This window comes from Phoenix dactylifera, chromosome 2 (genome assembly GCF_051530095.1).
Source record: "Phoenix dactylifera cultivar Ajwa chromosome 2, Ajwa_hap1_PhDact_Kaust_v1.1, whole genome shotgun sequence".
Taxonomy (NCBI): domain Eukaryota; kingdom Viridiplantae; phylum Streptophyta; class Magnoliopsida; order Arecales; family Arecaceae; genus Phoenix; species Phoenix dactylifera.
This window is the reverse complement of record NC_143191.1, coordinates 22,692,187-22,717,048: the sequence shown is the minus strand read 5'-3', so window position 1 is coordinate 22,717,048 and position 24,862 is coordinate 22,692,187. Positions and strand designations below refer to the sequence as shown.

Sequence of the window (24,862 nt, the reverse complement as noted above, 5' to 3'; positions counted from 1 at the left end):
ATCCATGATTATTGGAGCCAGAAGAAAGCATTTACAGGTGCAGTTCTCCATGTTCCACAAAGCCAAATGTCTCTTTTAAATCAGTAAATAAGAAACAAATGGACTGTTCTGCTGTTTCTATTACACCAAATACAACAGTTGTAATACATTTTCTCACTATCAAAATTTACTTTACAGGTAAGTTGGAGGAAAGAACGAAAATCCACCAACTTAATTTCTTACCTTCCAAAGTTTCTATGATGCCTCGAGAAAAGCATAGAAAGGGGAAACTATGAGGAAAGGGGGAAAAAGGAGACAAAAAAAAAAACTTTTCACCACCCAGAGTAACTATAAGCTAGAAAAATGAAAGGCAAAATAATCAAGGAAAAGAGCGCCAGCAAGCAGAAACAGGGACCTGCACGTACCTCCACTCCACTGATTAAATTCGGTCAATTATCAATCACAGGTGAACTTCATCAGCTTCATGCGGTCTAAAACCCACAAAATTTCCGTCTCAAAAGTTCCTGGCCAACCTTTATATATATACACTTCCTCAGCAGGATGTTTCATGCTGCAAATGTTCTAATGATTTTATGCTCAAATCAATAGTAGCCTTTATCATTCCCAAGAAAATGTCAAATATCCTGCATCACTGGCTACTGCAAATGAAAATTTTCTTTAGCCCTCAATGATTATTGACCCAATTGACTGGCGCACATTGTGGCTGCTGATATATGCCTGCAGGAAGGCCGGCTACTTCAATGGCTCCAGATATGGCCTGAGACTGCTGGAGAAATGGCTGAATAGAACTAGCAGCTACTGTCGGGGTGGGGTGGTAGATTCCAGTGAAGGAGCCATGGCCAGCCTGTGTTGGTGTAAACGTCACATGCTGTCCCTGAGGAGAGAGATTGTAGAAAGAACCAACCTGCAGACTAGATACATCCCTACCGGGTGCAGGAATCCACACAGTTGGACCTTCACTCTGGGCACAATAGAAATTCAGATACAACTGAGCACATGCAGGACAAGAATAACATAACACATGAAGTTCACAAAATTCTCTAAATAAACTTTTTAAATAACACATAATCAAATAAACCATGCCTAATCAAAATCTAATAACATTTTAAAGGAGGACTGATCCCAAGTAAGCTTCTTGTCAAGCCGAAATGGAATATCTACATCAAGGACACATCATGTTATGTTCCCCTAAACAGAAGGCAAGACAAAAAAATGGGACAGAAAGAGTCTGCAATCATATTACTTCTCAACTACTCAACTAACTTGTCCAAGGAAAGCTGTTTCGTAAGCAACAAGACATGAGTCTCCAAAGAAAAATATTCTAACAGAAGTCAAAAGAATCATGGCTTCAAAAATATAAAATAGATAAATATACTGATACATGGGTAATTGAGTGGCGTCTAATATGCTAAGACTTGCATTTGCAAGTTGTGACATGGACGTCATTTCTCATATACAGTGGCATCCACATAAGCATTTGTTATCACGAGTACTTAATCGGTGATTTTTGTGAGTTAATGATGCAACACTAGATCCTTTTTTTTTATCAAGCAACACTAGAACATACTGGTAAATTGCTGACAAGCTGTTTTTATACAGGGCACATCTAATTAGAGTATCATATTAAGATAACCTGCAATTCGCAGCATTTAGGATCTGCAGAGCAACCTCTGCATGTTGTCTGCTAATTTAATAAAACCAAAAGACATAAAATGTACACAGAATCATATAAATACATATGAAAGCCTCCTCATAGAATAGTCCTGGAAACAAGCTACTTATACTGGTACATATGTTGGCACAGTACCATACTATTACACAGTATGCCTCTTGTTGACAGCACAGAAAAATAGTGGTGAAGTACCAAGTATCAGTATCTGCACACGGGATATACTAGTACCAGTACCTTATTGGTATTACCTAAGGTACGTGGAACCGACGTAACGGTGAGGAACGGTACCGGTTCGGTACCGGTTCGATACTAATTGGACCGGTACCGAACCGGCCAACCAAAAAAGAAAAACAAAACCGCGATGCACGCGCGCGTCCACGTTTTAGCCACAAAGTGGCATTAAATGCCCACGCAGAGCCATGTGGGCTCGCTACCCCACACGGGCGGGCTGCCCCGCACGCGGATGCTCTTTTTTTTTCTTCCCTTCTTCCTCCTTTCCGAACTCTTTTCCTCTCCTTTCTTCCCCTCTCTCCTCCTCTCTTCTCCTCTCTTTCCCCCCTTCTCCCGCGAGCAAGACAGGTGAGCCTCGTCGGCCCGAGGGAGAAGGTCGGCCCGAGGCTCGGTATGACAGGTAGGCTTCTCTTCTTCTTCTCCTCCTCTTTCTCTTCTTCTTCCTCTTCGTCCTCTTCTTCCTTTTCTTTCTTCCTCTTCTTTCCCAGTGCCGGTACCGGCCTTGTACCGGTTCAAACCGGACCGATCGCACCGGTACCAGGTTGTACCGGTGGGAACCGCACCGGTTCACACCGGTACGGGCAAGGTGGGGTCGGAACCGAATTCTACGGTTGTACCGTACCAGTGCTGGCCGGTACCAGTACAGTACAGGCTGAACCGATCGATTTCGACCGGTTCAGTAAATCCTGGTATTATCTGATATGGCTGGTGGTAATCGTTACTTAAACCTTCACTTGGAATTAACCACTTCGGGAACAAGAAAACTGAAATCTGGACCTTACAAGCAAAAACTCAACCAACCCTAGAATTGGCCCATTTGCCGACTAATGAACTAGCTGAATTAGCTTTTTTATCTCAAGAAATCTGGAGGACAGATTACTGTTCCTATAGAGACATAACTAGATCATAGTCAAGCCCCCATAACGGCATAACTGCCTATATCAACTGCAGTTTCATGTGTGCCACCTACTCGCTGACTATAATATCAATCACTTAATCCACAATAACTTGACCACCATCAGGAATCAAGTATCCCTTGATACACTCCTTAGATCAAAAAGAAAATTCAAAAAAAAAAACACTTTAAGCATAAATTTTCACATTTATCTGAGAGGCTTTTTTAATATAGTATAACATGCTAACCTAAAAAAGAACAATATTGTACTATGAATTGTGCTCAAAATTTCAGGTAAGCTAATCCAGTGAAGAATTCAATGACTTATCAATCAATGAACATTCAATAAACAATCACCAAAGTAGCATTACTTATAACTAGGTTCAAAGTACAATTTTATACAAGGAATGTAGAATTTAAGCCATTAATCTTCGAAAAGACACCAAAAGTCAAACTTGTTCTTTAGAAAGTGAGTTGACAGACAACAATCAATCGCCATCACAATCCTTATGAAGTCATGCCACATGGGTGGATACGCGGGCCACTTGAGCTTACATAGGTGTCTGGCAGGTCATTATGTTGCCCAACCCCCATGCAAAGCGGTCACCAGATCACATTTGCACGTGGGGATGAATATGCAGCCGCTGGACTGCAATTTGAATACTGATTCTCAATTATTGAATTTTCATTAAAATTTTGCACCCTGATAATGGAGGTGGATAATTTATGATAGCATCTCAGCACATAATTTTCAGTTATTTTTGCAATTTAGCTGCAAAAGAATCTTATGAACATGAAGAGGGGCAGTCTCTGTACAAAAGCAGCTTGTCTATGCCTTCTACTGAAATCAGCCTTCAGAACAGGGTTCAAGGACAAAGGACCCAAAGAGAGAAACTTCACCTGAGTTAGGTTTGGCAAAGAACTAACTAGTCACTCAATAACTACAACCATATCTTGCAAATTAATCAAGTTAGAAAGTGTTTATTGGAAAGGAAAAAAATGTCAAGACAGCATAATTTTGTTGACATGTATCTGCCAAAAGAACGGGGAAAATGATATAACTTTACCGCAATGGGCCTTCAACCAAATTCGATTACAAATCCCCAACCAATATTTGACATGAATAACATTTGCCGTGCACTAATGACCAATTTTGCAAGTTAGTTGCAAACGATGTATATAAAATTTATGAAATGGTAATAAAGTGAATGTTAATCAGGATCCAACAGAAATTAAAGGATCAGAAAACAAAAGCGTGTCAAACAAGTTTAGTGGTTTTGAATGAAATATTATTGCAAAGCATAACACGGAAGAAGAAAACCCCGAACTATATCTGGTAGAGCAGTGACAAAAAAATAAGAAAATTGAGGAAATAATTCTTCAAGAAGCACCTTGAGACATGTCGTACCCCTGACAAGAGCCTCTATCCAGCCCCAAAATTGGCGGACTTTAAACCCATTCTCAAACATATTGTTCTACTAAAGAGAGCCTCTTCTTTAATTGACAATGCCTTCTTTTTCAGTAATGCCAAGGCTAGCTGATAGAAAGATAGGTTTTTCTTCTTCGCCAAACAACTAAATTCTAGATCCAATCTTTCTCTATATCTCTTGACCATGCACCTCCTTCAAAATCTTGTGGCTGGCCCCCTCAAACTTGGCACTTTTGGGGGGTAAATTCATATATCTGCTTCTCCAACACCTGCCCCTCTCAATCCAAACTCCCTTCCCAACCACCTGCTTGATCTACTTGATAGCATCCCTGAGAAACCTCTCAGACATGCCTTCCCCTCCCTTTTTTTGGTAAGATAATATTTGGACTCCTATTACATTTGGCACAATGGAAATCTACATGCCTCACTTACAAGGGAACAAATTTTTAACGATCCTTTATGAACTATAATTCCTTTATACACCATTTTAGGAAAAGATATGATAAACCGAAACATACAAGAAATATGCAACAGTAGTGCTTTAACTTCAAGAGTACACAAGTGGAAGGAAAAGGAATAACAAGACAGTGAAGGTTATGCTATGACAAAAGAAGCTACAATTCTGATTTGGAGAGATAAGCTCCTATTTCTAAATTTGAAACTCAAAAATCTTTCTTCCCTCCTCCCCGTGTGCACACATTTTGGTTACATGTTTTGGATGCAAAAATTGTCATAAATTTGTAATCTTATTTCTAGGTACATAAGTAAAATATCGATTCAATCTTATATAGTAATTGCTTAGCTTGCTAAGTTCAAGCTCTGGTTAAGTTGTTAAGTAGTCTAATTTACTATTCACCACTACCACCGTGATGAAATATATGCTTGTTAGGCTAGATAGCTTCTCTTTTGATTTTAAATGCTCTTAGTAGTATCAACATGCTAAAGAGCTATAGTTTACAATAATCGACAGATTTGCACATTTGACTACTGCACTATCGGATTTCATTTTCTTTATCAAAGTGTAAATCTTCCCCAGCACTAAAACAGAATGACAGTACTCATATCTAGACAATAAACAAGATATCAGGGTATACCTCCCAAACCCATGAAAAAACATAGTCCTGCCTCTGGACTGACAGTTGCACACTAACACCTGGACATATCCTCACAATCAAGCATCACTCCCACCACATCTTCATAACTCCATTATATTTAAAATCATTTAATGTTGATGTCTCTAAGATAGTGTCACCTCTCAGATCTTCGGAGAGATCTACGTCCTAGCTTCACACCCAAATCTGCACCAGCACATGTTTGCAATTCAGGCAACTACGCTGAAGTGTTTCAATCTTCTTTTCCCTTTCCAATTCTCTCTAGCTATTATCATTATAATTAAAGCAAAAAAAGAACCACCTAAGTCAATAGGTGCGCACCTTGATGATTGCATCAAATTTGAGTATGGAGGATAACATGAATCTATGAATTGATATTAAATGTTACCAAGTTAGTGCTTCCCTTTGACTTCCTATATCTTATTTAATAAATAATTTCCATTTTTGGAATATAGCTATCTTTTAGATACTCATTATATTCACTGTTTTTATATTATTAGTTTTTAGGCTAACTTGGCCTCTAGGCATTTTGCCTAGGCACTTACCTAGTGCCAAGGCACTAAGCAGACCCCAGGCCACCCCTAAGCCATCTTAGCCTTTTAAAATATTGCTGGTGATCAACAAAACCCTACTCTTGGAACTTCTTATCTAAAATTCCTTGAAAATACCCAAATCTAAATGGACCATACTAGAAATTTAGTATTGAAATCTTCTAAAAAGATGGCTTCTGTAGCTACCATACAACAAAACCTTTAGTCAATATCCCAGACATATTCATGTCCAAGTTTCAAATAGCAGTTTCTTTCAGGCTCAGATGAAAATGTCATATCATGTTCAAAGATTATTGTTTCATAATTCGAGCCTCAAATTTAAAACCACTTCAGGTTTCACATAATGCGCTAGAAGTGACTATTGACAAGTTCGAGGTTTATCGACATTCTGGAATACAAAGCACTATATGGAATACATGAGGTTGAGTAACTAGTACAGGCATGCAACATTATGTCATTTAAGAGAAATAAAATGTAAATAATTGCATAATCAACACGTAAACATATTTTAATCCTAAGCAATAAATATGCCAGAAAGTTTCTAATTTATCCATGGAAAGCAGCAGCCAAATGTCATCTGTAACATACTTCATGGAACATAAAAAGCATGGGGTAGCAGAGAAATGTATAAAGTATAAACTATTAACTATGGTTGAAATGGTCGTCTAAAAGTGTTGGTGTTAATAAACAAGGACACTGTCTGAGATTCTTGTACACAAAGTTCTCTCTTGTTTTCTTTATTCATTAAGTCCTTAGCCTAATATAAAGTTTTCAGTCATTTGATAGACTGAAACAGCAGAACTCATAATTTAAGTTGAAAGTGGAAGAAAGCACCTGTTGACCATCAATGTAGGCATTATTTTCTTTAAACTGAGTAGTACCATCCTCGTTGCTAGTTGAATTTCCAGAGGTCATAGCAGGAGTGGGACTATAACTGGCTGGACTTGAACTGGGTATGCTGAAGCCAGTTGGCATTCCAGTATGGGTTGGATTAGCGTTGTTAGTTGGAGGCTTGTATTGAGAGAGTGGATACTTGACAGGATTTGCAGCAGCTGCAGCTGCTGGAGGCAGATACATACTTCCAGTGGGAAGTTGCTGGGGGAATGCGGCATTGCTTAAAAAATGGTGAAGAGTTGGGGGTGGAACATAGAATGGTGAGAAATACTGATTATATGGAAAGTAGTTAGGAGGATAATGAGATAAGTGTACACCAGCAGGCTGCCGAAAGACAGGGACTGGTTGTTGGTTGATGGCAAGAGAGCTCGGAACAACTCCAGCAGCTTGGGTTACAAGAAGGGTTGGCCCTGTTGATGATAGAACAGAAGAATTCCCACTCTGGAATGGGAGGGAGAAAAACATATGAGCATCAGTAAGCTAATGATTTTAACACAAGGATGCAAAGAAGAAAAAAGGTAAAATTTCAATTAGAAGCCGCAGAGATATTTGTAGAAATGTCACTGGCATGCAATTTAAGAATCAGAGACTTTCAGTTAGAATTAACAAAAATAATGTATTACCAATTTGTGCAAGCTGCCATCAGAAAAATCTAGTTGTAATTTGTTTTCACTTCGTTGAAAGATGTAAACAAGAAAGAGATGACAAACTTCATAAATTTTCTCAGCTACTCAAATACCATAAGTTTAAATATTATGATTACATGACTTAGTGGATGCGAACATTTGTCAAGACCTTTGGAAATCAACAAGAGATATAATTTTAAAATATCCAAGTATATATAAGAAAATCTGTTCAGGGATATAAAAACCTTGAGCTCAATTACAAATAACATGGGGAAGCTTGCTTAGTTAGGTGATAATTAAAGACAGGAAAATGTGAGGGCACTTGCCGGTTCTTATGTATTTAAAAAATGATAAAGAATGCTTGTAACTCATACCTCCTGCTGAGACTGGCCAGTCTGAGGATGTAAGATTGCAATGCTTCCATTGAATTTGGAAGCAGCACCAGGTGGAAGAAATGGAGAGAAGCGACCATCACCATCAGCAGCAGGTCGATAAATTTGTTTATAGTAGCTTGTAGATGGATCAAAATGTTGTTGCACCTGAATAAATGAACATCATATATTTAAATTTGATTGTATTAATCAATTACAGAAACTGGACCACAAGCAACAGCAAAAAATGAATTCATAGTATCAAGTAACAAACATCCTCATCCACTCCCCACCTACCTGGATTAACAATAAATGGAAAAACATAGTCAATATTACAAACATAATGAAGCTGACAGAGAGATCAGTAACTGAATGCACTAGGAAAGAAGAGATTAGTGAAATATAAAATATAAATTGATAGAAAAGCAGCTCTATGACTAAATTAAGTCCAGGCACATCACCCATATTAAATGACCAGGGTTTTACAATGAACACCCAATGTGCAGGATGGATAGTTTGGCTGTATGGCTTGGGCCTCTTACATGGAACAAAGTTATCATCCTGACACAGTGAAAGTTCTATGTGGCCTTCAGATCGGCTGCTGACATTGTCCCCAAGACATCTTACCATCCTATGCATGTCATGGTCACTATTAAAATGGCTTGACATCATACAAGGTTAAGATTTCAAAGGCAAAGCAGGCAGCAAATACATAGCCAGAATAGAACTTTCAATGTGCATTCTGAAGGTAGCAGAGTCCTCCAAAGGAGGGCATATCTTAACATTGATGGAGCACTGAAAGGACCTAAGGTGGTAGCACAGATGGAACGGGGCTTTGTTTCCACCGGAGTGGTTCAGGTTCGAAACGCGCGGGCGTCGATTAAATTTGGGGACCGGATGCCCCAAGCCTGGATGCTTTTGGTGGGAGTGCTACTGGTCCGCTGGTACCAAGGTGGCGCTGGGATGACGTACTCACACGTGGGTGAAAAACCCAGTAGGGAAAACCCACGGGTCGGAAAGGGTACGCAGAAACTTGCGGCCTACATCGAACATTCCCTGGTGGAAGGGGGGCCCAGTGGGGACTGCTACGCGAGTGAGGTTTCCTCCCCCCGCCCCCCATCCTATCATGTACCAAAAAAAAAAAGGACCTAAGGAGGGAATTTATCTCTCAAGACAGCGACCGAACAATTGACTATGTTAATTTTTCTTAGGGAAAAGTTAAGATTTCAGGTTAACAAAGAAAAGGACCAAAATGTGCAATTTAAGTGATAAATCACTTTTGTAGGCTAAAGAAATTAACTCACAAGATAAACATCAATCCATTAATTCATCAGATTCGCATTACGCAGGTTAATGTATCTAGAAAAGACAAAGTTAGACGAATTTCAATTAGTTCTGCATCAACTTAAGATTTTAAACCTTAATCTCTTTGGACAATGGAATTATATATAGTAGATATAAAGTTGCAGCTGAAAAAAAATTTAAAAAAAGGGGTCACAGAGCACAAGGTTTGACCAGATTCAGAAGCTTTTCCAGTTGAGGATATGGAGTTCAAATTTTGAATAGTTTTGTTGCTTGTTTCATATGACTCACAAGAAGTTAGCATTCAGAGCAGATATTCATCTGACATTAAGAGAGCTAATAGCATCAAAAGTTGTAGCAGATAAAATACATGACGAGGTCAAAGACTTACAATGAAGCCTGAGAGATGAGAGGCTTCACGTGACTGAGGTTCAGCACCTTCAAGGGTTGTACATTGGCTACCCAGTACTGGTGGTATCAGTCCAAAATTTGAATAAGTTGATGCAGTATGAACCACCGAGTATTGAGCACCTTCTGGGGCTAAAGTGGCTTCTGGTTTTGGTTGATCATTTTCTGGTGCTGCAAGGATGTTGGAGGAAATTTCTGGCTCCTTGGTTGATGTATTTTCTGCAATCTGTGCTGGTGGCTGCGGATGATCTGGATAATCTGCTTCTTGAGTAGTAGACACATTGTGAAAGCTGCACTCGATACAAACTACCAAATTACTGAGCAGAACCACATTCCATTAACAACAAAAATGAACAAAGATATATTTCTCAGAGGAGGGGAAAGGTGAACAAATGTATTAAGGGGTTTCTGGGGTTTGGGAGAAGGAGCATTCCTGTTCTTTAGTCCATTGCCTATAGGCCTATTTCTTTCAAAAAAAACATATTTATAACATTAACATGTTCTGCTCAGATGACAAGCCGCTGCCATAATCCAGTTAGTACATTAAATTAATGCTCCCTATAAATAGCATTTAGTGAAATGCTCTATTATCCAGGACTGGAATATCTCCATATCAGCAGAATAATGACAACAACTCATTATGAACCATAAATTTGCAATGATATTTTTTCAGAAAATCATGAGCAAAGTGATTGAAATAAGCATCCAAAGTGAAATGCAGTGTTCATTAAAGAATAAAATGTTAAAATAAAACTAGCAAGAAAAGGACACTTAAAAAAAAAGCATCACTTAGATATATAAATTTGAAAGATGATAGATACCATAAACATGCTCTCATAGGTAACTTACACAAACATTAATGGGTTTGCAACTTCAATCTTTTAGTATGATGGAGTTTTTTAAGAGAAAGAAAAAAAATAAACCTTTTAGGATCTAAATGGTCTCAAATTAAAATGGAAAAGGAATGAATTATGTAAAAACTTTGTCCATTTAAAGCCAAATGCATAACTAAAATAAAAAAATGAATAAAGTTAAGTCAATAATTTAAGAATATCCAACATCTCAAAACTTTCTGATGGAAAAAAGTTAAAGACACAAATAAAGTTAGATAAATATTTATTAACAAGAACAGGCAATCACCAGAACTTGATTCACACAATTATTTCAATAATTATATGTTATTTTCATTATGATTTAAACCATCTACTTCCTGCATGTAAAGACATTCTAGTCATTAAGCAACATTCTCACAGTCAAGTGCACGTGAAAGCATGACCATAGTCGAAATGAAGGAGAATTGCAATTGATGTGTCTTACATTGGAGAAGGCTCTTCAACATTTTCTGTAACCCCCTGAGATGACTCAGGCAACAGCATCAAGTTCTTGTCACTATCAGGATCATTTGCAAACCTCATGGTCAGCCCAAAATTAGCATCAAAACTTCCAAAGCTCAGACCAGTGATTTGAGATTCTGGAACCTGAAGATGATTTGGAATGATAACATGTGTTTCTGAAAACTGCAGCTCGTCTAGCTTGTTCTGCAGCTCGTCTAGCTTGTTCTGCAGCTTCGAAATAGTGTTCTTGCAAGAGATAGAACTTGATGAAGGAGCAATGGTTCCTGCAGAGATGGGTTGAACTTCAGAAGTGCTCCATACACCAGAGGCCTGAGCAGAATTCACGCTTGTTGGTTTCGGTTTCCACTCCTTAGCAGGACCAACTGCTGAATGAAAATTGTGTAACCAACTCAGACTAGGCAGGAGAAGATAAAGGGAGCGTTCTTAAACAGATTATATTAAACTAATATATAAACAAAGAGATGACAGGTTGCTGAAAACTAAGAAACCAAGTAGGAGAAGGGCAGAAAACAATGAGACTAAATAGATGCATTTATTAAATCTGTGTAGAATTAGTTCATTCAGATGATCTGGATAGAACTTACATGATTACACATGATCAAGTTCGCCATCTCGGTACCGAACCTCGTACCGGTGCCACACTAGCACGGTATCAGAACGGTACGATACAGAATATTTTTGGCGTACCAATATTTGGTACGCCACCCGTACCGAGTACCAATACCAAATTGGAATGGTACAGTGTGCCCTATACTGTCCGGTTCGGGCATGCATATGATCGTGCAAAGGAATGGTCCTTTAATGAGAACAAAAGATCAACAGATCAACTATAGCATCTCGTCTATCAGCCAATGCTATATGAAATGTGGCAGCACAACCTATAAAAAAGTTGGTTTGAGCAGTTGTTTGCCTGAAAGTGGATAGAGTAGTGAAGATGCAAGAAAAATATCATCTAGCACTAACCAAAAAAAAAGGGGTGGCCTAGTGCACGAAGCTCCCACTATTGCAAGATTGAGGAGAGTTATGCAGCCTTACCCCTATATGCGGAGAGGTTAATTCCATGTTTCGAACCCGTGACCTGCAAGTCATAATGAAGCAACCTTACGGTGCACCAAGGCTCACCCTAATCATCCAGCAATAGCCACTAGAAACTAAATCTTACAAAACGAATTTTTAAAGTTTTGCAATTTCATCTAAATTTAATTTGTTGATAAAGATTTTTGCATCCTTCAAGTTGCATACTTACAATTTTACAATTAATAAACTATCAACCTGAAAGGCTCCTCTTACATTCTGTTCAAACATCAACTCAGAAAGTGAAACTCAAATTTGTCAGTTAACAGTTAGTACTACATTTCTGGTGGAAATAAGTAGCTTTTAAGTGACACCAAGGTCTATCAATGCATGTCCATATGTCCATGGCATCTCAAGGCTATTACATAAAGGGTTAATCATACAAAAGGCATTGGTGTGAAATTGCCATCCTGCATCAGTTTTGAAGGCAATCTTATAATTGGCTGATTAAAATCACTACTGACATACAAATCTGATTGTCTAATGATTAAGGTCCAAGTCTGAGATAAGCATCCACATTGCGACACTTCTGCTAATCATACAAACCCAAAACACTAAAATTCATGTCCACGAAGTAACAAGATAATGAAAATACGAAAACCTAGAAGTACCATATAGTCGGCTTCTTAAGAGAGAACATCCTACACATGCCCCATACTCCAAATCATAACTTAATTATTTGAGAACCATGTTTTACAATGCAGAGAAAGATCTTTAGAAGGGTAGGTAAGAAGTTGAAAGCTATTCCTATCACAAGTAACCATAAAACTAGAAAGTGAATATTTGTTGGTAGCCGAAAGAGGGCATATAAAGCTTGCAGCTTGAGTGTTAAGATTCAAGTTAACCTTCAAAGAAAAACAAAGCAGATGACATTATCAAATTACATTCAGTGAAACAAGAGATCGATAAAAACAAATATTAAAACAGAAGGTAAATCCAAAAATAGATAAAGAACTAACTCTACTTAGCTGGAAAAAAGAGACAAATCAAGGTACGCCGTCTTGGTACCGAGCCCTATACCAGTGCCACGCTATCACTGTGTCAGTACAGTACGGTACGGAGCCAGTTCGGCGTATCGAGGGCTGGTACACCCTCTATACCATGTACTGATACCGAACCGATATGGTAGGGTACGCCCTGAACCACCCAATTCGGTATGGTACGCCCTGTACCGTCCAATTCGGTACGGTGCGACATACCCTAAGACAAATAAATTAGTTTAACTGAGGAACTTACTGAACAGATTTAATAATGAGAAGATTATGGTTGCAATGAAAACTTGGAAGAAAAAAGTCAAAAGAAAAAAAAGAATTTCCCTATTACTCTCCATCCAAATTTTTATTTTAAGGAAGATTGGAAGAGGTGGTCACTATTTTTCAATAATTCTTGAGTTGACACCTTCAATTAAATCAAGGATTTTCAACCGTTTAGTCTTCTCAGAAGTACTCATCTCCTTCTTTGTAGTTTTAGTCACAAAACTTATGATGGACGAGACTTTGGCTTGAAAATGTTTTGCTATAGAAACTAACCAGTTAAAACCAGTTAGTGAGTGCACTTGGCATTTGCTATGAAGTTTCCCAAAATGCAAGTCAGTGAGTGCACTAGCCATTTGAGTATTGTGTACCAATCTCCATCGATAAATTGGACATTTCTAAAGCATATGATTGCATGGTTCTAATTTTTAGCTGAAACTCCAAAATTGCCATCACCATAATGCTAGTCAGTTTTTGACTTTGTCCCGAACTGACTTACAGGGCCAATATTTTGTACATACGAGCACTTTGTGCTATTTTTTCATCATTTATTCATTTCTTTGAATTTAAAGAAGCAATTTTATAGTGGTTGAACACTAAAGTTTATGAGTATTTACTTTGGGAAGATCTGGAAGAATTAAAATATTGCCTTGGAAAGAATATCAGAGGGCAAGGAACTTTTTTTTGCGACATATTTTTCACTTATCCTAGCTTGTCTCATACAGGTATATTTTTTTACATCTGTTAATCATTGCTTTAAAAGTTAGGTATACCGTATAGCCGGTTTTTAAAGGATACAACCTATAGAGAGTTATCAATAATTTGGCTAATGTATGAGTTTGAATGACTACAATAGGCAAAAATTTGAAGGGGACATGATGTCTCAATCTTGACCCGACCAAATGTTTGAACACTGCTTAACTCAATCTGCTTCTTGTCTCATAGAACAGCAAGCTAAAAGTTTCTCTAATATAAGTGTCATCTGCTTGGTTTTATCTGAAATTCATTTGAGTCAGCTGTCTTCTTTATTTCCATTGGTGGTTTCCCAATATTCTGTCAATGTAGGGAAACTAGAAGCTAGTTGTTTATCCTTTCTTTGTTTAGGTATTTGATTCCTTACAACCTCATTAAGTCGAGTCCAATTTCCAAAAAGAAAGTAACCATGCTTGAACTAGCTTTTGGTGCTTGAAACTAATAATACAGGTATTCAAAGTAAGGTGCACATATTAAGGATTCAGTGGCTATTCCTGCTATGTTGTCCAACTAGTGAATACGGATGTTGAAAATGCAATGAGCCTGTCAAGTGGGGTTCATGTATATTGTCAAAAAGGATAGTCCATCTTCTTCAAGTACTACTGTACAATCTCAGATGTTTCCAGACCTTTTCTGAGTTGTCCATTATAAAAGCTAATGTATGTGCACATAAACACACATACATGCATATATAGATGTGTATCCGTGTGTGAAAACCCTGGACTCCAGCAGGCCAGCCCATAATATCTTTACATTTTATTCCTATATTCCAGATACTTCAATGTAGAGCTATAATCACACGGCCTTGCATTTCCTGATTAAAGCATGTGCAAGGCACATAAAGACACTAGTATTCATAAAGTGTGAGGGGGAAGATAATAGAAACTGAAGATGGCAAGGACAACACATCCAAGATTTTTAATTTAATACCATTTATAGCTTGCACACATACTCCCTTTAAATGGATATGGATTAACTGCCTCCTCTGTATATCCAAACTTTCATGCAAACCATTATAAACACACAATACTTTCTCCTCCACATCTCAAAAATAAAAGATAAGATGTAGGAACTAAGAGAAATCATTCAAGCAGATTGATAGATCAATGTTGCTTAAGTTAAAATGGCCAAAACTCCAAGTGAACCTTCAACTCTGGTATCACACCCTCTCCTATTGGTTTTGTTAATGTACTATATATACCTAGATAGGGCTTGAAAAGATCTTTCAAGGAAAATCAACATCAAACTTCTCAGTACAGTTTGCTCTGCTGTTAGACTAGATAAGAACGATTTGTGGAAGCAGTTCTGGAGGAGCAAAAAAGGCATTGGATATTGTACCTTTCTGAGGACCACTTAGTGGCTGTGATCTGCTGCTGTAATTAGAAGATGGCCTACTGCTCACAGAGACAGTGGTAGAAGAGGAAGATCCATCTTGTGATGAAATTTGGATCACGTCAGGTCCATTAGATTTGCTTTGCGTCCTTCCTTGTTCGTGAGAATTGCCCAATTCTGAAGAATTCTTTCCATTTATAGATGACAACTCAGAACTAGCAACATCACGAGATGCATCTCTGTTGATGTTTGTCTCCCCAGGTGTTGGTTGACTCCCAACTTCACATCCGATGGCACCAATAACACCTGGAATGCGTGCATCATGAGATGGCACCAGCACAGGGCCTGAGGCTGATGCATATACTCTTGATACAGTTGATGTTGTTCTAGATGATAAAAACTGATCAGAATTAGGTATAGACTGGCCAAATGCAGAAACACTTTTTATGTCGCCAGGTGGCAGTGTCACCATCTTATTTATTTCAGTGGTAGAACGTTCCTCTACTGAGGTGTTAACACTGACACCAGAATTTTGGCATGTAGCTCCCTGTCCCAAAATCAGGTGTTCCATCCTGGTGGAACCATCATCCAGGCCAGCTACAGAGCTGAGAAAATAATCTATGATAAATCTCAAACACACAAGATAAAGAGAGCACTTCGAACTTAGAAACCATGAAGGAAATAAAGATGAAAAAAAAATGGAATAATCAAATATTATCTTCTAAGATATTATACTTATAAATTATTAAAAAATCCCACAACACATCATGAGCACCAAAGAAATCAGTACCAAAGCGTGCAGCATGTTTAGGCAATCAAACTGAATAAACCATGCATGATCTTAGAAAAAGCAGCTGAGAAAACCATAAATTCTTTAAAAATGAAGACAAAGAATAACATCGAACACAAAAAGACTAACTTTGGTGCATTATCAATCAATGCTAAAGTGTAGATCCACTAACATATGAGTAATAACAGAATTATGAATACATCTTTTTGATTAAATTACATAATCAAAACCAAATTAATAGTGCCAGACTTAATTGCTATTATTGTATCAAAAGAAATAGCTAAAACCTGCCAAGCAATATCAACCCTAGATGGGTGGACGTGTCAACTACTATGCTTTATCTTTAACTGTCAAAGTACTTCCTGGATGTTCATCAGCACAAAATTAAGATTATAATGATGCCCCTGCAGTTTGCAGGGTGTTGCAGGAATATGGGAACCATGAAAACCAGTGAGTAAAACAAACCACACAAGAAGCTATAACTACTGCAACACTGTCATAGCATCTTGGCATGCCATACAATAAAATAGTTTCACCAATAGAATGAATTTAAATATCAACAAATTAGTTATGTCAGCAGCTTGTGGAATTCAACAAATTACACTGATATTAGAAACTGATCATGTATGCATGCGCGCACAAAAATTCTTGCCTAAAAATGGACATTGAACTGCAAGCAGACGACAGAATGACAAAACCTATTGTGCAGGCTGCAAAAGAAGATTACTTTGAGATGCATGCAAAACAACTGAGAGACACATACCTTGATATAGTGGTAGCAGACTTATTTTCTGTGTCATGAGTGGTAGGTGAAGATGAAGATGTGATGCTCTTATCTGTGCCTTGAATGACACCATTTTCCTTTCCAACACCAACATTATTTCCACCTCCAACATCTAACAAGAGATAATCAGTAAGCATGATATGTAATTATTAAAAAACAAAAATTAATATAAGTAGCATACCATACTGTTAGGTGTGTGTCTTCGAAAAAGGATAATTAAACTTTGGGATAATAATGTTACCCAAGCTATATATTTTCATTCTTTCTAGAGATACTGAAGCAAATTTTCAAGTATTTAACAGAAATATGAAAGGTAAAAGTGCAATAGAATGGTCAATTTAGAGGGCCAAAAATAATGCATTTGATCTACACAAGGTGTACAAAGTATATATTTTAAACAACTGGAAAAACGAGAAGCATATATGCATAAGTATGAAGATGTAGCACTCATGCATGGTAAATGTAGAAATATACTAAGGATCATTGAAAGAACTCACATTAGTTGGAGATTTCAAAAGAAGAAGAATCAGAGGCATCCATGCATTGACAAATTCAAACAACTTTATGTCCCAGTAAATATTAAGTAAACATGGAAGTTCAAATAATAACAACAATATAACTGCTGAGTATCATGGTAGTACCATAGTCCATAGCCTATGTACCTTAACAACCATAGTGCACAGCTAAATGATTACCTTGTAACTAAACAAGTACCTACCATGAGCAATATAGTGAGAATAATTTCCCCTACCACCCCTACCCCCTTGCCCTTGCAACCCTGGCCTCCACCTAGAATCAGAAGGCTCCCTGTTCTGCACAAAGTTCAAAAGCAATTATTTAAAAATTTTCATCCAAATCAGCAAACTGCAAGCATGACACATTTACGAATGTAATTTCTTCTACTGTATGGTTTTCTTACAATGTAAGAGATCACCAACTACTCAGATTTGATCTGCTAGTTAGTAAATGACATAGTAGCTCATTGGTAAACTCATTGACAAAGTTGGTTGAGTCTAAGAAGGAAAAGTATAAACTTACATAGATAAAATTAATTCAATATAGATTTTACAATTATCAAAGATAGTGATAAACAACACAGAAATGCTGATAGATATAAAGTATTTTAGACATAAAATATCAAAATTTTGATGTCCTTTGCATCACTAAAAATACTACAGAATTGTAATCCAGAAAATGCATCAAGAAATGCACCTATTAGAAACCAGTGTCAAGAATCAAGACAATAAAAAAATTTCTGTTGAATCTAATTTATTGATAAATATATGTTATAAACAAATAGGTCATCTGAGGATAAAAGGGGGTTAGATCACTCAATCAAAACCAATTTACTAGACTATTTATCATTTAGTGCAAATATGTGGTTGGATATGTGCACCAAAAAAGAAATGCTGCACAAATGTTCATTGGCAAACAATAAATTTGTTCAAGGATATGGTGTGCCTTCTGAAATGCAGGTCAATGCATAGATGTACCCGAAAATGGCACTGATGTTTAAGTAAACTTTTACCCTATAATATTGTCTGGACCAGCCACAGAAGACTCAATATATTCGAGCAAACAAGTCTCTTCTGAAATGGCAATAGTCGAGCTTCAAAGTTGTTGAGAAGCTCTGATTGCGTAACAAAATTTTGAATCATGAGCAGTCAAAACTATAAAAGAAATAGTCAAGAAGTAGGTTTGGTAATCAGCAGGTCTGCAGCCATAGTTAACCAAATCAACCAGATGAATATGAGGTTGACTATGAAATTGCATGCAAGCTGATCATAATAATATAACACATTTCATGAATTATGTCTAAAGCAATAGAAATCAAATTTTAGCAGATCCTCACCAGTGTTAAGGCTTAGAAGTAAGTGGACTCATGACCACCTGGCAAGGTTCAACCAATTTATTCCCCGTGATCGACATAAAATGTAAGCACTAGTTGTCAAATTTTATAGTACCAATTCAAGCCCATGTAGCCACATTGTCTCATGCAAAATTAGGCCGGTGCTACAACATTTTTTTTTTCTGCTAAGAGCTACAACATTATGCGCTAAGAACTAAGGAAGAAACAAAAGAAGCAAGAAGACAAAGAAGAAGAAGAGATCAAGAATCCACAAAGAGGAGGAAAAATTAGAGTTCAATTAAAGTGGTTAGTTAATCCATAATTCTCCACAATTTTTGGGAATGGCCTTGCTCCCCAATAAATATGTCAAGATACTTTTAAAAAAATTGGACCCTGATCTAATAAAACCGGTCCTGCCTATTCTTTTAAAAAAAATGCAAAGAAAAAGTGGTCTGATACAACTACAACTCACATACTGATCACGCGTTCAAATTTAAATTATGTTTCAAATTTGAGTTTTAAAGGACAAAAGAGTCCAAGTCTCTTCCATTTAAACACGAAATAAACCATTGTAAGAGAATACAACACACAATGGACAAACTATCAGAAGCACATTTAATTTTAAAAATATATATATGTTTTGATTAAGTGAAAATGCAAAAACATAGGCAGTTTTGATTTGATGGATTTCTTACTTGGCTACCATGCAAAAAATCAAAATGGAGATTTGAATAATGAATAAGAAACAGTCATAGGGAAAGCAATACCTCCTTTTTCCTGCTGCGCTTCCTCTTGACCTCATGAAATGGATCTGGAATATCATCAATTTGTTACCACTTCACTATATTAGAATGTCAGGACACATGATAGTAAGCTAATGCATCAGATACAAGATTCCACATTGGACATAAAATCATAATATACAAATGCAATTTCCTTTTAAATTCAAAACAGATATAATAGAAATGATTTCGGCAACATAAAAAACCATCTCTAATGCACTGATATTTACAAAGAAAAGCCTCTTGGGACATTAGAATCGTCCAGGTAGACAGCACTGGTATGTTAAATTAATAAAAAAAGGCAATGTCATTGGCTTGCAAGGAGCAAAAGGGGCATAGTTAATAAGACCCTGAGCTTGAGATCATTATACATCAAATCTGACTTGACACATTTCAATACATGCTTCAATCAAGTGAACTGAATAGCAAGTACAAGAAAGTCATTAACAAAAACACGAAGTTCCTGATAGAAAGGCTTGCTTGATTTATCAGTCGACAAACAGCAGACCCTCCCAATGCAGAACAGAAACTGCCGCATCCACAGCTTGTCAAAGTTGTCCAACATGCGAGACAAATCAGCACGTTTTTTCTACAAGTCAACTTGCTGGGATCGAATGGATGCTTCAGAACAAGCATAGCCATCAATTGTTACGCAATAAAAATTCGAACAACCTTACTCAAATCTTCCTAGAGTGAAATATATCAGATCCGTGCCTGAAATCAAGACGCGGTAAGACCAATTTGGACTAACGTAACGGGAGTTCATCAGTGACATCAAAAGAACGAGACGCCACATTATGATACTGGAAAGAGAGAAAAATCAATAGCCCAGCTCAAATTTTAGGACAAAATTGAAATTTTTTCTAGTTAAAATGAACAAAGATTAAGTCATATTCCACCCCAAAAAAAAAAACAAAATCTTAACTTGATCTAACCAAAGATACAAAGAAAACCCATCATGTCATTGATCAAAACTTCGTGAAATCAAAAAGATCCGGACAACAAAAAAAAAGCACAACAACAAAGCATTAATCAACCAAAAAATTCACAAAACCATCAACCAGAGCTCGAATTTATGCGCCAAAACACCATGTCCCATCAAAACGACACATGCCCGCCACCAAATCAAGCCCCGGAAACCCGAATTGCGACCGGGAGAAGACCCATAGAGCAAAGAAAAACCATGGGCAGAGAAAACCCAACAGAACCAATGAAAGGCGAAGAGGATAGAGAGAGAGAGAGAGAGAGAGAGAGAGATGGGGGGAGCAAAAAAAAAGGAGACCTTGGAGGAGGAGCTTATGTGCGGTCTCATTGGGATCCATCGAACACTCCTTGAGCATTGCATATATCTCCTCGTCGCTGTGGCTCCCGGCGATCTCCTTGATGTTCTGAATCGTCCTCCGGACGCTATTTGGGATGGACACCCTAGAAGAAGCGCTCATCTTGGCTCCCAGGGGAGGGGGAAGGGGAGGGGGTAGTTTTCAGGAATAGCAGGCCACAATGGGAGATTTTGGGGGTTTTGAAATGTTTTTAAGGAAAAACTAGAGAGAGGGGACCGAGGACAAGGAGCCCCTCGCTAGTCTCTCTTGCCCTTAATGAGTGGGTCTTAAGAAGGGGGTCACGAGGGCCGAGGCACTTCACTGGAAAAAGTTTCCCCGTTCTTTTTTGGGGCGGTGCTGCAGTGGCAAAGGAGATGGACAAAAGGGGCGTTGTCTTTTGGTTTTTCTCGTACATGTATGTCGTGGGCTCACAGCCCATTGGCGTCAACAGCCCCTAAAGCTTTGAAAAAAAAAAAATACAACAGCGCCTCACACGCCACCGATGCAGATGCAGTGTAGCCAATAAAATAAATAAAAAAAAGCACAGAAAGAAAAAAGCTACTTAGAAAACAACCCAATCAGACATATTATTCACTTCTCCATAAGCATGTATGGCCCAAATAAGTCACACTTTTCAAAATCGGCATATATCGTGGAGCAATGGTACTCCGCCAGTAGCACAGCATCGATTCTGAATCCACTCGAGCACCGTAGCCGAGTTCTCCTCGAGTAGGATACAGTCCGTATCCAAAACATGCTTTGCATAAATGATACTCTTTCATGTAACTCTAAGCCCGATCCTAACAGCCAAAGTGTCAAAGATGCATCGGCCTTCTGCTGTTACTAGTGTGGCATCATAGTTTTTATGGCAAATCTCACGCATCCACTGCTTCCCCCGTCGCCGACGCTACTATTGTGTTTTTTGGCTCCTAATTTGCATAACCTGAAAGCTTCTGATTTTATTCTTTTCGTAGAGGAACAAGCCTTTATGTGTTGGAAGCTTTAGAATTAAAGGTATATTTATGCGGCTATAAATGGTGCATCTTTCCATGTCATACTGCATAAGAAATAGTACGGATGGACTGTGCTTTTTAAATGGGAGTTTGGATTTGCTTCTAGATGAAGCTACCTTGCTTCGTTTGGCATACCTATCTCTAAATTTTTTTCCACGCGGTTCAGTTCACTTATTAAAAGAAGAGACAGAGAGAGAAGGGGAGTGCAGTGAGTATGATAGGTTGTATTGTTTTGTCATTATTAATATCTTTTTTAAACTGAGAGGGGCTATTTCTTGCCTCATATCCGTCCCATTTCACCAAGGGTAGAGCCTAGGCCCTAGGCCCCAGGCCCGCTGGTTGTGGAACTAGGCTTACCATAATCAAAAAATTGAAGCAAAGGGCCAATGCCTAATAGAATTGAATCCCATCCCTTGATTAAAGTAGCAAGGGGTCGTAAGTTTGAATGTTACCTTTGAGATTATGACTATTGGTGGAGAAAAAATGGATTGCCCCGAAGCACGTAGGCACACCGCCGGCACGTGACGACAGGCGCCCGATCTCAAGGTGCACAACCTCACGGCGTGCCCGACCTCAAAGCGCCCGACAAGACGTCCAACCTCACGGCGCGCCCAACCTCAAGGCGCCCGACCAGGCGCCAGACCTCACGGCGCCCGACCACACGGCGCCTGGCCAGGCGCTCGACCTCAAGGCGCTCCCGAACTCAAGATACCCAACCTCGGCAGCCCTGATCTCGGCCAAGTCGACAGCCGATCGACTTTGACCCTGAAGGAGACCCAGTCAGAGAACGAGGCAAACTCCTTCGCTCCGCCAGGAACCAAGCCTTTCAGGGCCCTGTCCCGTGATCTCCGCCTTGTGGAGTGATTGATCATAACCCTATTTGATTTTGATGAGATCAAAGCAATTGAGTATATCTATTGTTTACTAATGAATTCAATTGAGTGTTTCAGTGAAAATCTTGTCTAAGTGGTTCAAGACTTGGTTCATAATATTTTGGATAAGTTAAGAAGTCAGTTTGAACCAAAGTCTGAGACTCGAGTCGACTCCAGAGTATTACGAGTCGACTCCAAGCGTATCAGGATCACTGGCACGGGCTCGAGTCGACTCCTGACCATTACGAGTCGACTCCAACTGAGAACAGACAGACAAACAGAAAGCATCAACTCAAAACCTGTCAACGAGTCGACTCCTGAAATGCGCGAGTCGACTCCGATGTTCACCGAGTCGACTCCGGGGTAGTATGAGTCGACTCCAAGAAGTTACAGACAGAAAAGTCAGAGAGCGTTATTTCGACCCTGAGATTCGAGTCGACTCCTGTTGAACGCGAGTCGACTCCGATGGTTGGCAGGTCGACTCCAAAGAAAGCGCGAGTCGACTCTCAGTGGTATACAAAGAAAAAGTCAGAGAGCAGTTTTCGGACTCTGAGATTCGAGTCGACTCCCGCAATGCCCGAGTCGACTCCGAGACATCGCGACCCCAAAAAGACAGAGGACCGATTTACTGTCTCTGAGCGCTGAGTCGACTCCAAGACAGCACGAGTCGACTCCAAGGCAGCGCTACACCAAAATGGCAGAAGGCCGTGTTTCGGAAACCGAGAGCCGAGTCGACTCCGGAACAGTTCGAGTCGACTCCAAGACTGGACGAGCCAAAAGACAGAAGATCGGGAGTTCGGGCTCTGAGCGCCGAGTCGACTCCCAGGATTAACGAGTCGACTCGAGCGGACCAAGTTGATAAGTTGATCTACGGATTTCATGGGAGGAGCCGACTCCGAAAATGCCAAGTCAGCTCCAGAAGTTGGCGAGTCGACTCCGGGTCAAGTCGAGTCGACTCCAAGTCGAAGAGGCGACTTTAATTCAAATCCGGAACAGTTGCCGAGTCGACTCCAAAAAGCATGAGTCGACTCCCGCTACAGCCGAGTCGACTCCCGATCGCGCGAGTCGACTCCAACCCACCAACGGACATATTGTCAGGCTGTGCAGAGTGTGCAGAACGGGCAGAAAAAGGTCTCTAACGGCTAGTTTCCGTGGGGGATGGGTTAAATAGCCACAGAGGACTGTAGCAAGGCAGAGAACAACGATTCCACTCAAAGAAATCAAGCTTTCAATCTCTGCAACCTGTTCTTCAACGGAAAAGAGGGAAGAGCGGCATTAACTGCATCCAACTACTTCTTCCCAACATTGAAAGAGCCTCCTCCTGCATTCAAGTCGACCACACATTCAAGAGGAGACCCGAAGTTCGAGAAGCCCTACTCAACTCCAACTCAAACGTGTTTGAGGGCTTCTAACTTCTCTTCTGTTTATATTGTTATCTATCTGCTTTTGGAAAGCTTTGTTTTTCTGTTTGTCCCTTTCATTTACATTTTATCTTTGCTTGGTTCAATCAGGGGATTGAATCAAGAGTGTAGAGGTTTGTTGGTGAGCCGAGTGTAAAACCAACGTGTAAGGGTTCGATTGTGATCCCGGAAAAACAATCGGGGTGGTTCTAGTCGGTGAGCCAGGGAAAACCGACCGAGTTCGTTGTGAGCTCGTAAAACAACAAGTTTGGTTGTGAGCTTATAAAACAACCGGCTGTAATCCAAAAGGGGTTATAGTGAATTCCCAAGTAAGACTTGGGGAGTGGACGTAGGAGCAAGGGTTAGCTCCGAACCACTATAAAACTTTGTGTTTGTGATTGGTTGTCTCATTCTATTTCTCTCATTTCATTCACAGCACATAGTAACGAATTAATCAGCACGCTAAAGCGTTAATTAGTCATCCACAAACGTTTTAATTAGCTAAATTATTTTAAAACCCAATTCACCCCCCCCCCCTCTCTTGGGTTGTCTATCTGGGCAACAAGTGGTATCAGAGCCAAAACTCTTCTACCCTAAGAGTAAAAGATCAAAATGACAACCCACATTGAGGGTCAGTCCACCCAAAGACCCCCATTCTTTAATGGATCCGACTACTCATATTGGAAGGCTAGGATGAGAATATTCATCCAAGCCCAAGACTATGAGATGTGGACCATTGTAGTAAATGGGCCATACATCCCATCCATATATGTAGAGGGTGTCACGGTACCCAAA

General features: G+C 39.1%; 1 protein-coding gene across 6 annotated transcripts; it reads right to left on the bottom strand.

Moving 5' to 3' along the window:
- Positions 1-88: 88 nt before the first annotated feature.
- On the bottom strand, positions 89-21,280 carry LOC103716449 (uncharacterized). 6 transcript variants are annotated; one of them, XM_039120019.3, is made up of 10 exons: positions 20,746-21,280; positions 19,449-19,492; positions 17,551-17,644; positions 16,812-16,944; positions 15,265-15,863; positions 10,809-11,211; positions 9,475-9,781; positions 7,785-7,949; positions 6,725-7,225; positions 89-961 (listed from the first exon to the last, which is right to left on the bottom strand). In XM_039120019.3, the coding sequence occupies exons 1-10, from the start codon at positions 20,903-20,905 to the stop codon at positions 665-667; spliced, it is 2,703 nt and encodes a 900-aa protein (XP_038975947.3). In that variant the 5' UTR covers positions 20,906-21,280; the 3' UTR covers positions 89-664. The 6 variants fall into 6 exon arrangements, with proteins under 6 accessions (XP_038975947.3, XP_038975945.3, XP_088571724.2 ...); XM_039120017.3 differs by having other exon boundaries at positions 10,809-11,208; positions 20,746-21,071; XM_088715598.2 differs by having other exon boundaries at positions 15,265-15,830; positions 20,746-21,041.
- Between the last annotated feature and the right edge of the window lie 3,582 nt (positions 21,281-24,862).